The 15,965-nt window shown below is 42.8% G+C and overlaps 1 protein-coding gene and 1 gene segment (V, D, J or C); both read left to right on the forward strand.

The window, feature by feature from the left end:
- Positions 1 to 1,284: 1,284 nt before the first annotated feature.
- Positions 1,285 to 6,649, forward strand: LOC134505888 (uncharacterized). Its single transcript, XM_063315822.1, has 4 exons — positions 1,285 to 1,364; positions 1,478 to 1,802; positions 6,032 to 6,096; positions 6,243 to 6,649. Exons 1-4 carry the CDS (start codon positions 1,304 to 1,306, stop codon positions 6,647 to 6,649), a joined length of 858 nt encoding a protein of 285 aa, XP_063171892.1. The 5' UTR covers positions 1,285 to 1,303.
- Positions 6,650 to 12,126: 5,477 nt separating this feature from the next.
- LOC134505889 (immunoglobulin lambda variable 8-61-like) lies at positions 12,127 to 12,695 on the forward strand. The segment is given in 2 exon segments: positions 12,127 to 12,190; positions 12,343 to 12,695. Coding segments are annotated over 2 exon segments (396 nt in total).
- Positions 12,696 to 15,965: the final 3,270 nt, after the last annotated feature.

The raw sequence follows: 15,965 nt of genomic DNA on the forward strand, positions 1-15,965 counted from the left end.
TTATTTATTTATTTATTTATTTATTTATTTATTTATTTGACCAATTTATGTAGCTGCCCATCTCAAATGCATAACTCTGGGCAGCTTTTAATATTACACAAAACACATGCATGTACAAAAAAAACAAAAACAAAAACACAGCAGCTGAGAAAATCACAAAAAGACAATAATCATGAGAGCCAGTTTGATGTAGTGGTGAAGGCATCAGGCTAGAAACTGGGAGACCGTGAGTTCTAGTCCTGCCTTAGGCACAAAGCCAGCTGGGTAACCTTGGTCCTGTCACTTTCTCTCAGCCCTAGGAAGGAGGCAATGGCAAAGCACTTCTGAAAAATCTTGCCAAGAAAACTGCAGGGACTTGTCCAGGCAGTCTCCAAGAATCAGACACGATTGAACGGATAAAAAAAAAAATCACAACCAGGAGATGGGCTCGGTTGCACACCCAGGCTCCAGGCTCGGGTGCAGAACCAGGCACCATGGCAGAAAAGGCTCTCCTTCCCTGCCAGTTGACACTTCTTAGCTGATGGGACCCAGCGCATGCCCCTACTGCCAGATCAGATAGGACAAATGATCATGCAGGTAAGAAAGCAAACCTAAATTTATCGTGGTGATTAAAATAAAACAACATGACCAAAACAACAACAACCCTAATTAACAAGGGGGGGGGGGAAGATCCATATAATAACTGTAAATAGTAACATGAGGTAAATTCAATCGTTAAGCCTATGGTTAAATCTAGATGTATAGCAACATACAGTAAGTACCAGCTTGGGATAGTGGCAAAGGTGCTGGACTAGAAACCAGGAGATTGTGAGTTCTAGCCCTCCCTCAGTGAAGAAACCGGCTGGGTGACTTTGGGCCAGTTGCTCTCTATTAGCCCAAGCCACTTCACAGAGTGGTTGTGGTGGGGAAAATAGGAGGTGAGAGTACATTTGAGTTGAGTTGTTGAGTTGACAAAAAATAAAGGCAGGCTAAAAATCTAGCAACAGAACAAATAAATAAATAAATAAATGGAGGGGGATGAAATTCTAGTTGACCAAATAAAAGGGAAACTCTGTGAAACAGAACATGAGAAATGGAGCCAACTCTGAAGAAGTTACACAGTTGTGGTCTGAATGGCATTATTTTGATCAGACAGCTTGACCTGATGACATCCTGTGATTTAACCTGGTTGTGATGGCCCAGACAGCCAATGGAAGCTGCACTATTTGCAAAGAGGATGGAGAATTTGCATAAAGCTGGGAAATGTTCATGGGTTAGATATAAAGAAGAGCCAAGAGAAAGAAAGGCATGAGAACTGGAAAGGATGAAAATGTGGAGGATGTTCTGGTTCTCTGCTCTTGTGGGCCTGGGATGGTTCTTCCCAGGTCAGTCTGTTATTGGGTGGGAGGTTTCAAGGGAGGCAGAAGATTCTTGTCTCTTCCAACAAGATCCATCCAGGAGGACACACTAACAGAGTTCTCTATTTTTGGGGTTGCAGGTTTGGAGTCCCAGATGGTATTAACTCAACCGTCCTCCATGTCTGCATCTCCAGGATCAACACTGAGGATCCCTTGCACAATGAACAGTGGCTACACCATCAACAGTGAGAGAGCGCGGTGGTACCAGCAGAAACCAGGAGGCATCCCACGGTTTCTGTACCATTATTACACTAGCACTGATCAAGGCAGGGGGACTGGGGTCCCAGAGAGATTCAGTGTTTCTGCTGATCCCTCCCAGAATGTCTGGAATCTAGTGATCAGTGGAGTTCAAGTGGAAGATGATGCTGATTATTATTGCAGCTCATGGGACTACAAACTTACTGGGCACACTGTGATCCATTTTTATGGGGAACTGATACAAAAACCTTTTGTCATGCCAAGTCATGCATCAGAGAAACTGAAGCACTGAATTCAGTTCCCAAAGCATGTGCGCATACTTTACACAACTACTTCTCTTTCTACTAGTGTTACTGGACTCAGTTGCCACCAACAGATACACAGTCACATACATAACATGATAATGGTCATCATACCTTTCTAGTACCACCTCTTAATATCTGGTTGCAATATCTGTGGACCCGCAATATCCTTTTTCACTTCCCACCTCCTTCTCTGCCTGTGCATTTAACCATTTCCCAAGTTTGAGGAGACCTTGGGACCACTTTTTCTGGGCTTAGCTTTCATCCCCTGTGGTATCAGCAATGAGGAAAGGGAGAGAGAAGCAGGCCTTGTGTGTTGATGACAGGTTGCTGTGAGAAGTGTCCAGGTTGGACAGTCTATCTGAGGAATTACTTAGCTGGGAAGGATCTAAATGAGTTTTGCAGAGAAGGTTTAGAATGGAGGGCTTTCCATTTAAAGGGGAGGAGTGGGAAGGGAAGGACTGCTGGACCCTCCCCTCTTTTCTAAATTTCCCTTGCACTTCTCAACCCCACGTCCCCTTCCTGGTTATTTGGAGCTTGCCGTCTCCTGCATCACACAACAAAAGATGGAGGAGGCAGATGTGAAGGAGAATGTTGAGTGGAGAAGTCTTCTGGCCTCCTCCCCTGATGTAAATCAAGACTGTCCAATCCAAGTGTTTTCAGCCAGGAGATGTGACTCCTGTTTATGATACCCACTCTTGTGTTAGTGCAATCTGACATTCCATAAACCCGATATACTTATTGTATAGGTTATTATTGATTAGCCACTAGGCCATCTCAAAATATAGAATATAAAACATAGAACTTGAATAAGATCACATATAAAAATAGAATAAAAAAAGAAATTAGATAAGGAAAGGAATAAAAATGCAAATCCTATTTCTGAGTCACCCCTACAGTTCACCCCAATCAGGCTCACACTTTGGTTCCTGTTCAGATCGTATATATTTATTGGATAAACACACCAGTTTGTACACTGTCCACAAAAGGAATTTTCCTTTTTTTTTCTTTTGCTTGTTGCTTCAGGTTGGGTTATGTTCTTTTTTAAGCTCACTACATTTCCAAATTGTCACTGTTCTGCTCCACCACCACCACCACCACCAATCATCTGTGAAGCCCAGGAAGGATGTAATACTTGATTTCTGTAGTGTAGCTCACCCAGACTTCGTTGAGCTTCCCTGAGAACACATTCCTTTGTCTTCTTCAGCGAGCCTTCCTGAAAATCTGAAGAGTCCTGCTCTGCAGAAGTGTCTTCCAGCACCAGGAAATCTCAGGAGGGAGACAGGAAGAAACTTCAAGGCAAATGAAGTATTGATGAAGCGTCTTGTGTTGCTGCTTTGCTTCAGTAAAGAGAATCAAGTCACCTCCATTATGTCAATCCCCATGGAAGCAAATTTTGATTGCCTTATATGGGCATAGAAAACACCTTGACGCTGTAAGACAGAGCCAGTTTTGATCAGCACTGTCACATTTTCAAAAGAGTCTGACACTTCAGTCACATAGAAGACATTCTGGTTTAAGGAAGAAGGTCCGTTAGATTTAAAATAACAAGGCAATAACGTATTTTCCCCATTAGATCAGGTGGCTGTCCAATGGTAAGCCTGGCTGACCTCAAAGACTCTCCATAAAACAAGTCAGAAGGTTGGTCTGATCAAAGCAGAGGAGAAAATCAAAGAACACGAGATGAGGCCAGTACATGAATCCTGATCTTCACTTTGAACTTCATGGGATGCTGAATTAGACAATGAGGCCAAAATGGCTTTTATCATTAGTACTGAGTGGCTACCTTTTACATCATTAGGAGGACTCTGGTAGTACCTTTTTAGTGTAACACATGTCATTAAAATCCATAAACTCTCATGAACATCTGATGAAATGAGCTGTTGCTCGTGAAAGCTCATGCCTTTTAATGACATCTGTTAGTGTCAGCCTTCCCAGGTAGACCGGACAGGAGGCACGACCAGATGAGCTAATTCTACTTTATTGCAAAGCTACATTGACAGAACCTTGCAAGTCTGAAAGGACAAATCTCCCACCATCTCCTTCACAGCCTGGGAAGCAGGGGAGGGTCCCTCCTGAGCCTCTTTCTCCACCATTATGCAGCTGAGGGCTATGTTCCCTCTTATCGGACCCTTCCCTTGGCAGCATCTCTTCTCCCTGTCTCCCAAGGCCATTCCCACATTCCATTACAGTTAGTCTGAAAAAAGACTACAAGACTCCTTCTGATTTTTTTTCTATTATGACTAACTCTCTTCTCCTACAGTCTGAATAGGTGAGAACAGATCCAGACTCAACTCTCATAAGACCAAGTATCTGTTGACTGCAGGATCCCATGGATCTGGAGATTTTCCATCTTTGGTTCTGGATGGGGCAGCTCTTCCTCAAACACCTAGTGTGCAATTTGGGGGGTCCTCCTAGGCTCATGGATCCTGTTCAAAAAGCAGCAGGCAACTGGGGCTCAGAGGACATTTGCACAGCTTCATCTTGTATGCTGACTGTGTCCACTCCTGGATCAGGAGACCTGGTCATGGTCATTCATGTCTTAGTCATCTTATGATTGGATTACTGCAATATACTCTACTTGGGGCTGCCCTTGGTAACCACTTGGAAGTTTCAACTGGTACAGCATGCAGTGGCATGGGTAATTATGAGCATACCTTGGCATGACCATAACTACCCATCTCTACTTCATGGTTATGAGTTAGATTCTGAATGAAATTCAAGGTGTGGTTCTAGCTGATAAGAACCTTCATGGTGCAGGTCCAGGTTACTTGTGGGACCATCTATCTCTAATTATTTCTGCCCTCCAGTAAGATCTGAGCATACTCCAGTAAGTTGGCATACTCCAGGTCCTATCATGTAGGCAATGCCATGTGGCCTGTCAGCCCTTCGAGGTAGTCCAGACAGGAAACGAAAACCATGAGTACTAATACTACCTTTATTGTGAGGTTTCAGTAACAGAATCTTGCAAGTCTGAAAGCACATTTCTCCCCTCTTGCCTTTACTTTCCAGGGAACTAGGGAGGGTCTCTTTCGAGATGCTTTCTCTACCCTCATTCCTCCTTTGGATTCAGATTTCATTTATCAGACCACTGTCTAGGCAGCATGCTGGCTGGGGAATTCTGGGAGTTGAAGCCCATGCATCATAAAGTTGCCAAGGTTGAGAAACACTGGTCTAGGTTGTGGCTCTTACTTCTGTCTCTCAAAGTTACATGGCTAACCCAGGAGATGTTCCTTCTGTACTGCTGCCCCCACCCTTTGGAACAGCATCCCTCCCCCCTATCCAGCTGGCCCTGCCCCTGCCTACCTTTTGAAAGACATTAAAAATCACTGTTTTTCCTTAGGCATTCGCTCTGGGGGCTGCATTATTCTTTGGATGTATTTTCTTGGCACTTTATGCATGTACAGTACCTGTTTTTGTTTTTAATGTCTTTTTTATTGTGTGGTTTTATTGCATGTATTACTGTTCTTTAATGATGTATGCCACCCTAGCCTATGTGCTGAGCTCTAGAAATCAACCCAATATATACATGCATACAGATGTACATAAATCTTTTACATGGCATCTTCCTTTCCAAGGAACATAAAGTAAAGCACAAGGTAAGGCAACTAAACACGGAAGAGGATGATGAAACTTAGATATTTTATCTAGTTGTGAATTGGGCTACAAGGCTCAGGTGGCCTTTCATATTTTGATTTTCATTCCTCCTGTTCTCTTGCACCTTAACTCTAACCTTATTTAACCAGAGCAGGGTTGATGGTCTCCCCTATCCATTTTATCCTCCAGGTAACCCCATGTGGTAGGACAAGAGGAGGAATGAGAACCATAAGTTAAAGATCATGCTATGAGCTTGGTGGCTGAGAGTGCATTTCATCCTGGGATCCTCCACTTCCACTCTAAATTGTTATTGGACCTGCTCACCTATTTGTTTCTAAAGTCAGAAATATCATTTGTTGGCCAACAGGGTGCAGACAAGCACCTTCAGTTATATGTACAATCCTCTTCTTGGGTAAGGGCAGGGAACTTGGTTGTTCTTTTAAAAAAAAAAGTACATTTGCATGTCGAGATGCATTCTTCACCCCTGGGGATTTAAGAGAGACCTGGTGGATGCCAGTTCATGATTCTTTCATTCAGGAAGATCACCCAGTTCTCCAACATGGCTTGGATCCTCTTAGTATTCATAATCCTATCTTTCTTTGGTAAGAGAAGTAGAATCAAGGGAATGAATGGATAACCCAGTTGAGAATCTTCCATAGGGAATCCAGTATAGGCAGATGCTGGGTCTCGTCCTGTTGTGTAGCATAGTTACACTTTGCTGTTTTCCTGATTCCATGTTCTCTTCCAGGTGCCAGTATTCAGCAGCTACAGAGCTTGAAAGATCCAGAATCTGTAGCTCTGGGTGGGATAATCACCATGTCTTGTAGCTATGGTGGAGGAACCATCACTGACAACAATTACCCTTTCTGGATCCAGCAGAAGCCAGAAGAGATTCCAAGGCTCTTAATATATAGCACCAGCTCCAGGCCATCAGGCATCCCAGCCCGCTTCACCGGATCCCGGTCAGGAAACACCATGTCCCTGACCATCACGGGGTCCTTGGTGGAAGACGATGCTACTTATTACTGTGCAGTTTGGACTGGGAGTGGGTGCACAGTCCTTGATTTGGATAGAGAAGTGAGACAAAAACCCTTACAGGAAACGAGCTACTTTGATCAGTCTGGGCTCCTCTTACATGAAGGAGACTATAAATGAAAACTGTGAACAAACACATTTCAGTAATAAATATTCCTTAGCAGGGAATAGGTACGGCAAAGAAGAGGGCCCTAAAGCAAAGATTCAACCTTCACATTTGAAGAGGGCTTTCGTTTTTTGGTCATTTCGGAAGAAGAATAGATTTCATTCCATTTTTTTCCCTCAAAACACCTGGGCACTCATTCAAACCCTGTACATCTGATAGATGGGACTCATTTGGTTGGCTATAAGAAAGGCCTTTGAGGCACTTCCAGAGTGCCACCCTACTCTTAAACTCTACAAAATAGATGTATAGTAGGTATGGTGAGGTTACAGAGATAACACTTTGCAGGGCTCAAACACAGCAAGTTGTGTTTGGCCAAACTCACCACGGTATTATTATTATGAACAGAAAACATTGTTCATGATCACCATTTTCTGGGAATGCCTATAACCTTCTTCTAAAACACCAGTACAGAAAGTTGGATGATCCTAAACATGGTTTCCCTATAGTTGGAACTTAAAGATCAGCCTATTTTGGACTAATGGCCTATTGTAGTTGGTATACTTTCTCAGATTTTCTAGGAAATCATAATAAATAAATAAACTTGGAATCTTTGATATGCCAGATGTGGGATAATCATTGAATCACCCTGATGAAGCATCATCCTCACTCACAGCCTTATTTGAGCATTACCCCAGTTGCATCACCTCATCCTCTGGTACTGGGCAGTAGGAGGAGGAGGAGGAGGAGATGTATGCTTCTTGCTGTGGATATATACTTAGAGGGGAAGATAACTAGGCTCAGACTCTCATACTTTGGGCACATCATCAGGAAAGACCAATCGCTTGAAAAGGATATCATGTTTGGCAAAGTCGAGGGCCAGCGGAAAAGAGGAAGGACTTCAATGAGATGGATTGATACAGTCACAGCAACAATGGATGCAAACATTGGAAGAGTCAGGCACAAGGCGCAAGACCGAACAGCATTTTGTTCTCTTATATATAGGGTCACCATGAGTCGTAAACGACTCAACGGCAACTAACAACAACAACAACAACAAATGACCAGTAGAGGCTGCTGTTGTTCTTCTTACTAAACAATAACAATAAACTCAAGGGTTTCTTGTACTTAATTCTCAAAGCATACAGTTCTGGCATGTGAACCTAGGGAGGAGGAGAAAATAAATAATTACCCTGAAGATGGCCTAGATTAAGAGAAGGTGTAGAAAGAAAGAATCAGTGGAAATATCAGAGGGGAAATTTTCTCCTTTCTTTGAATGGCAGGTTTGAAACTTAAGTTGGACTCTCCGGGCTGAAATCTGCCAATGCTAGTCCTCAGATAGGAGGACAGGGGTTCATAGGTGAAAACGGAGGAGAAGAGGCCGAAGTCTGGAATGGATGTGTATCACCCTGCTAGACCTTATCCCAGACACTGCCATTCTGAACAAGTCTACAATTCCTTGCGTTTGGCCATCCAGATCAGAACCAATATAACAACTCCAAACTAAATGGAGGACTCTGAGGATTCACCCCTAGCTTCTCCTTGACGAGTTCATCTAGAACAGTTTGTCTGAAGATTAAGGAAATATATTCTGCCCATTTTCAGAAGCTCTAATTTTCCTACATTCCAAAAACGTTGGTCTGAGTTGGAAATAGTTTCTGAGTCTCAACTATATTTGCCCTTATTCATATCAAACATTTCTACCACCACCTCTTGGAAGCCTGTCAAGTGCAGAAGATAGAATGTGCAAGACCCTTCAGCGACACAAACAGACTAGCAGGTGCGAGGGGCTCTCTTGCGGTTGTTCCACCAGCCAGAGAGACAAATTAAAGGTGCAGGAGATTTGCATGAAGGAACTGATTTTTTGACCTCTGGGGATTTAAGAGCAACTGGGCCAACAGCAAGAGGAGATCCATTGATTTAATGAATAAATTAATCAATAAAAACTACACCTAACAACTATCTACTGAATAGCTGCCATCTTGGAGCTGTTGTCACCATCCGTACCTTTAACAGGTCATTTCCTGACCCTGCATTTTATTGCTTGCGTATTGACACAGCATGTTTCTTTGCTCTGTGCATTAAATGAAATCCATGAAGTACCCCATGAAAACCTATCACATCGTACTTGGATTCGAGTTCTAAAGCAGTGGGATGTCCATGTGCCCAGCAACATTTCTTGAAGTGCCCACCAGGCTCTCTCGGTCCTGATTCTATTGTTTCTGTTAGCTTGAGAACATCTAATGCCAGGTCTGCACAAATTGAAGCATTAAAGATGTTCCTGACTTCATTTGGGCTCCAGAAATGTTCTTAGAAAAGGAAGGGTGGTTGGTGGCTACATCCTACTGCTTTCAAGTTACCAGAAGAAAGAGAACAAGAAGCTAAAGTGAGGCAGGGGACTGGGGAGAAGAAACAAGGAGTCTTTGGAACATTTTCAACAGTTCTACTTTGTAAAAAGAGGTTTTTTAGGATTGGTCATGCCCTCTGTGGCAGCCACTTTTCTGGAAGTACCCCATATAATGTCCTCCAATATCCAAATAGTCTTATCAGATAGAATAAATATTTTAAGGCATCAAAAGACTCGGCTGTGCTTTGCATGGTAGAGAAAATCGTCTTTTGAGATATGCCTGTAGAACAAACATGTTCAAAAATGAGACTGCATTCAGACTTCGATGCAGATATTTTAAAAGGTTTGTAAATGTGAGCTGCCCAAAGTTACGTAGGTGAGATGGAAAATCTGATCAATGAATCAGTGAAATCAGTCAATATGGTAATGCAGGGGACTGAATTTTAAATGTGAAAAAATGGAAAATGGCAGGAAATTGGACTTAACTAAGAGATCCACTTCTCAAGAAATTACATGGTTGGGTCCTTTTCTTGTTGTGTTGTGTCATTTTGAGTGAACGGCTTAACCCGGTGTCATCCTGTGCTTTAATATTGTGTGGTTAGTTGGACAGCCAGTGGAGCTGCACTATTTGCAAAGAGGATGGAGAATGGATGGATAATTTGCATAAACTGGGAGAATTTTCATGGGTTAGATATAAAGAAGAGCCAAGAGAAAGAAAGGCATGAGAACTGGAAAGGATGAAAATGTGGAGGATGTTCTGGTTCTCTGCTCTTGTGGGCCTGGGATGGTTCTTCCCAGGTCAGTCTGTTATTGGGTGGGAGGTTTCAAGGGAGGCAGAAGATTCTCGTCTCTTCCAACAAGATCCATCCAGGAGGACACACTAACAGAGTTCTCTATTTTTGGGGTTGCAGGTTTGGAGTCCCAGATGGTATTAACTCAACCGTCCTCCATGTCTGCATCTCCAGGATCAACACTGAGGATCCCTTGCACAATGAACAGTGGCTACACCATCAACAGTGAGAGAGCGCGGTGGTACCAGCAGAAACCAGGAGGCATCCCACGGTTTCTGTACCATTATTACACTAGCACTGATCAAGGCAGGGGGACTGGGGTCCCAGAGAGATTCAGTGTTTCTGCTGATCCCTCCCAGAATGTCTGGAATCTAGTGATCAGTGGAGTTCAAGTGGAAGATGAAGCTGATTATTATTGCAGCTCATGGGACTACAAACTTACTGGGCACACTATGATCCATTTTTATGGGGAACTGATACAAAAACCTTTTGCTTTTGTCATGCCAAGTCATGCATCAGCAGATGAAGTTGATGAGAACTCACCAAGCACTGAATACATGGAGGCATTTTACAATTACTTTGATTTCTACTCATATTAGTAGATTCAACCAATGTGCACTCACAAATACATCCACATGCATTCTGACATGATGATGATGACGATGACGACGATGACAGCAATATTAGTATATTACCAGCTAATATTTGTTTGTCCTCTTATTTGTACTGTTCCCAGCCCTATAAATTTGTTTTCATTGTCCATGCAATGCTTTACCAAGCACATTGTTTTAACCATCTCCCAAATTTGAGGAGTATCTGGAAGTCAAGGAAAATGTATGTAGACTTCCTATTCTTATTTGATGCTTACATTTTAGGATTCCTCCTTCTTCCTGTTAAATAACATCCGAAAGGGCAGACTCAGAAATGGAAAAAAACCCTCATCCCCAATTTTCCGTATAAATTGTTTTTGGGGAGATTTGGTGTATGGAATTTTAGATGATCTGGCTGTTCCATTAAACATCTTGGGGAAGATGGTTCAGACCAGAAGGAAATATTAGGGCCTGCAAAACTTCCAAGTGTTACTTTGTTCAACAAATGTTCAAGCAAAGTATTCCCTGAAAATGGTTTCTCTAAGTGGTTGGGCCATCTCCATCTAATACTGAAGGTCCATTTTGTTCTGCTGTGCAGGCTTTGGCAGGCACAGCCCCCAAGGAGCTGCTCAGATGCCTTGGCATAGCCATCTCAGCCTTTGGTGAGCTTTGGTTGAGAAGATTTCTTTTTGCCTTTGCCAGTGTGACCTTGCTAACACCCTCAAGGATTTCTGTGCTGGCAGACTCTTCTGGCCTTGGCATGTGAGATGGAGGAGACAGGGAGAAACCTCAAGGAATTGAAAGAAGTTTTGATGAAGGTCACAATGCTGCCTCTTTATGTTGACAGAATCCTGACCCCTGTCATGCTCAGCACCAAAAATTACTTTGAAGCTATAATGGTATAACCAGTAGAGGTCAGGATTGCCACATTTCCTAAACTTAATCTGGCACTTTCATCCCACAGAAGAGTTTTGGTTTCAGGATGCTAGGTATTCAGGCTGACAGTTACCATGAGACAATGACACATTTTCCCTGCTAAATAAGGCTAATCTCTGTTTGAAGTTTAATAGCAAGGCTTGTTTATATCATAGAACACAGCTCAGAAGGGAGAAGCACAGGAGAAAATCAACCAGCCTGAGAAGGGGACATTGCTACTGAATGACATTCCAGCTCTTAGTGACACAGAAGCAAACATGGCATTTGTTCACTGACTGCCTTTTACCAGACGTTTCTTTTCCTAAGGAGCATGAAGTAGCAAAACATGGTAAAATGCAAAATTTAACAGAATGTTGTGGGAAAGAATTGTAATGGTCCAATTTAGGAATTCTCTCTGGTCCTGAATTGGACAACAAGGCTCAAAGGGTGCTTCTAATTTTGGTTTGTTTTATTGCCTGCAGAGCCATATTGATGTTCTCCTCTATTCTCACAGTCATTGTATGCAGTGAAGTAGGCTGAATGAGATTCATGGGTGAAGACAACCCAATGGTCTTAATGGTGGACTTGGGATTTCATCCTAGGATTCTCCAGTTCCTGCTCTAAACAGTTATTGGACCAGCTTGCCTATTTGTTTCTAAGCTCACAAATGCCATCTGTTGATCATCAAAGTACAGATTGCACATTTAGTTAACTGTAGAATCCTCCTGTTTGGTAAGGACAAGGATCAGCATTGTTTAAACAAACTCCTGATTTGCATGCTGATTGTATTCCTCACCTCTAGGGGTTTAAGAGAGACCTGGTAGAAGCCAATTAGTGATCCTTTCATTCAGGAAGCTGACTTCATCTTCACCATGGCTTGGATTCTTTTGCTCTTCACCATCCTGTCTTCCTTCGGTGAGAGCAAGAGATTCAGGGGAATGAGAGGAAAATCCTTGTCATGCAGTGCAGGCAAAGGCTGGGTATGATTTGGCTCTATAGCATAATGTAACATTATTTTCACTAATTCCATATCCTCTTTCTTCTCTTAATTCCATATTCTCTTTCAGGGGCCAGTATCCAGCAGCTGCAGAGCCTGAAGGATTCAGAGTCTGTAGCTCTAGGTGGGACAGTCACCATGTCTTGTAGCTATAGTGGTGGAACCATCACTGACAACAGTTACCTTCGATGGATCCAGCAAAAGCCCGGGCAGGTTCTCAGGCTCTTAATCGCTACTAGCAACAACAGGCCATCAAACATCCCAGCCCGCTTCTCTGGTTCCACCTCAGGGAACACCATGTCCCTGACCATCACAGGGGTCTTGGCTGAAGACGATGCTACTTATTACTGTGGGGTTTGGACTGGGAGCGGGTACACAGTCATTGATTCAGATAGAGAAGTGAGACAAAAACCCTTTTATTAGTCTGGGCTGTCACAGAGTAGAGGAGATCTTGAATGAAGATCTTGAGTGAAGACTTTCTGGACAGCGGTTGCAACTGAAGTGAATGTTTTCAAGTGCCAAGAAGTCATAGCATTCATAAAATCACTAAGAAAAGGAATAACTATCTCTTTTCCAAGTTTTTGAAAAGAAAGAAGAGTTTTAACATTCCAGTGTTTATTACTCCTTTGTGTCTTATTGGCAATGGTGTTTTGCCAGAATCTGTGGGTCCTGTTTAACCTGAAGGTAATTGTGTGAATCAAAAATGTCCATGAAATGGGCAAGGAAGCATTATTCTGATCTTATTTCCAGTCACATAGACTATTTATTTTATATATTTCTAGTGCTGAATTTGAAAGCGAGAGATACCAGAGCCAGATCATTGCTCTATCACTTATGAACAGCCCTTTGCCCCCTCTATTCTACCTCTGCACTTCATCCTAACTTAAATCCTTTATCAGTCAAACCACTCTGTGGATCTAATGAAGTGAGCTGCAGTTCACACAAGCTTATGGTGTTTAGTAAAATGTCTTAGTTGGAAAATATGCTACCAGACTCTTTCTGATTTTGGAAAAACTCTCTAGGAGTGTCATGGATCCAGCTTCTTCCTGGGATCACTATGAGGGGAGATCCAGTCTTACTAGCCCCTGTGGTCTTACAGTGATTTTTGGACAATGTGTGGACACCACCCCACCTCTGCTGGCCATAGTGTGTTTAATGAAGATATCAGTATAACAACTAACATATGTTTAATACCATTTCTAAAACACAGTTCCAATCTCACTGAATGCCAAGTAATGATAAAAAGGCATCAGAAAATCCAGGTGTTAAACTTTGCATCATGTGGTCAATGTCTTTTTCCATCAAGCTGCCATTTGCAGCACTTAGCCTCCTCACCCCACCAAGCACTTATTTACTCCCACCACCGAAAATGTGTCCATCTATTCCTAACATAATAGATTTTCTAAGCAGCAGAGAGGGATCTGTCTTAGCCCAGCTGGGGAACAGAAGGACACAGAGTTGGACATTTTCCATGTAAGCTTGGCCCTCTGCAGGTGAGCCAAAGTCCTTCCCAAATGTCCTTGCTCAGTCAAAGAGGGGAGGTGTCCCCAAAAGCTGCAGAAGCAAATCCTATTGATTGAACAGAAGGAATCTTCAAAGGATGGTCTTTCCCTTCATCTGAAGCAGGCTCTCATATCTGGGCAAGAAGCAATGAGCAGGCAGAACATTTGCATGAATTTGAATTCACCACTGGCAAAGGCTTAAGAGCAGAAGGGACAGCTGGATCTGCAGACAATTGCTTCTTCACCCCATTTGCAAGCATGGCTTGGGTGCCTGTCCTACTCATCCTCTCCTCTTACTTCATGGGTAATAGATGGCTTTGGAGTTCCACTATAAATGGCTGTAACTTATTGCCTCCCTCCATCAACTAATAATTCAGAAACATGAATTTTCCTCTACTTCCTTGACTTTCAGATTTCTGTTTCCAGCACACAGTTCTCCTTTGTTTAAACTAACATTGCACTGATTGAGTCCTTCCTGCCATCTTTGCTTTCTTTCAGGGACTTTTTCCCAGTTTGTCATGACTCAACCAGCTTCTGCGTCTGCATTTCTTGGAGGAACAATCTGAATCACTTGTACTAAAAGCAGTGGAACCATTGGAAAAACAGATTTATCCTGGTACCAACAGAAGCCTGGCAGTGCCCCCAAACTCATTATATATTATAGTGACAGCAGACCCTCTGGAATCCCAGAACGATTCTCCGGTTCTCTTGAAAACTCTGCCAAAACTGCCACGTTAACCATCTCTGGTCTTCAAGCAGAGGATGAAGCTGATTATTGTTGCTTGAACTATGCAGGCAGTGGCAAGTACACAATGTCACACTCCCACTGAAGAGCTGAACAAAAACCTTGCGGCAGGCGACCTCCGATATGCATGACTTGCAAACATGTGAAATGTTGTTCTTGGCTCCTCCTAGCCTCCTCAGACCGCAAGGTGCTTCCTTGCTGCTGTCACACCCCTTTAGACTCCCAGGGATGTGACGGTACCTGAGTTTCAGAAGGATGCTGCAACTGGAAGAGGGCCTTCATGGTGGGTGGAAGGAAAGGGAACAGCTGAGTGATGGCTACATCTCATTTAACATACAGATTCACCCAGAGCACTTCACAGATTGGTCTACTTGGAGACAAGAGCCATTGTTGATCTTTGTCCCATGTTCTAATTATGGCCTGGGCATTTCTCCTTCTGACCTTCTCTGCTTATTGCAATGATAATGGGCAGCTTTTGGTTTTGTAACATCAACCCTTCTGAGCTGGAACACCCACCTTCCTTTTGGTGGGTGGAAGGAAGAATCAGTTCACTAATTTCTACATCACATATCACACAGTTTCTGCTCTGAATGCTTCACATAGTAGCCTGAAGACAGCAGCCATATATTTTTAAAATACAGCAAATCAACTGTGGTGCAGGTAGAACCTCTGAACATTGACAGCAACATGACCTTGAAGTCACTGATTCCATTTCTTTGCTTATATATTCTATTTTTATGCTTCCCCCTCATCTCATACAAATGTTCCTCTGTTTCCTCTGGTCAGGGCACAGAGAGAAAAACATCAATATAATCATAAGATAACAATGCAGAATAAAAATGAAACTTGGCAGCCAAAACTATCAACACTAATCGCAATAACTCACAGGCTCACCTAACCTCCTAACTCCCATTCCTGGGAGAACAGCCAGGTCTTAAGGGCCTTCTGAGTAATTTACACCAGCCACCAGTAATTTACAGTGTTTCTGATCTCTCCTTCTCGGTATTGTCCAGATGATGGTGCTATGAGATTATAAGTTGATAACTAAGGCATGTTTGGTAGCTTGTTCCTCATGCTGTTCAATATCCAGATGAAACTGCTGGAGGACTTCTAATGACCTCCATCTCTTCTACTCATTACCGTCCAGTTCCCAGGAACAATCCTGACCCTTGAAGTTTGTCTGAGCTTGTTCATAGGCTGGATGAGAGAGAGCAATCAGAAATTGAATCCAGACAAAGTAAGGGGTTCTTCAGATCCATAGGAAATGGATTGCACTCCATGAAAGAGGAAATCCACATAGTCCAGCCACGTCAGCCCTTCAAGGTAGATCAGACTAGCAATCCAATGTCATATAGGTCAGGATTACTTTTATGGTAAGTTCTTTACAAATAAAGAACCTTGCAAGTCTCAATGCACTTCCTTCCTCCCTGCTTTATTTTTTTCTGT

This window comes from Candoia aspera, chromosome 15 (genome assembly GCF_035149785.1).
Source record: "Candoia aspera isolate rCanAsp1 chromosome 15, rCanAsp1.hap2, whole genome shotgun sequence".
Lineage (NCBI taxonomy): Eukaryota > Metazoa > Chordata > Lepidosauria > Squamata > Boidae > Candoia > Candoia aspera.

Coding starts and splice junctions, on each gene's coding strand:
- LOC134505888 (XM_063315822.1), top strand. CDS start 1,304: ATGAAAATGTGGAGGATGTTCTGGTTCTCTGCTCTTGTGGGCCTGGGA. Junction 1,803..6,031: donor TGGGACTACAAACTTACTGG/GCACACTGTGAT, acceptor TCTTTCATTCAG/GAAGATCACCCAGTTCTCCA. Junction 6,097..6,242: donor CATAATCCTATCTTTCTTTG/GTAAGAGAAGTA, acceptor GTTCTCTTCCAG/GTGCCAGTATTCAGCAGCTA.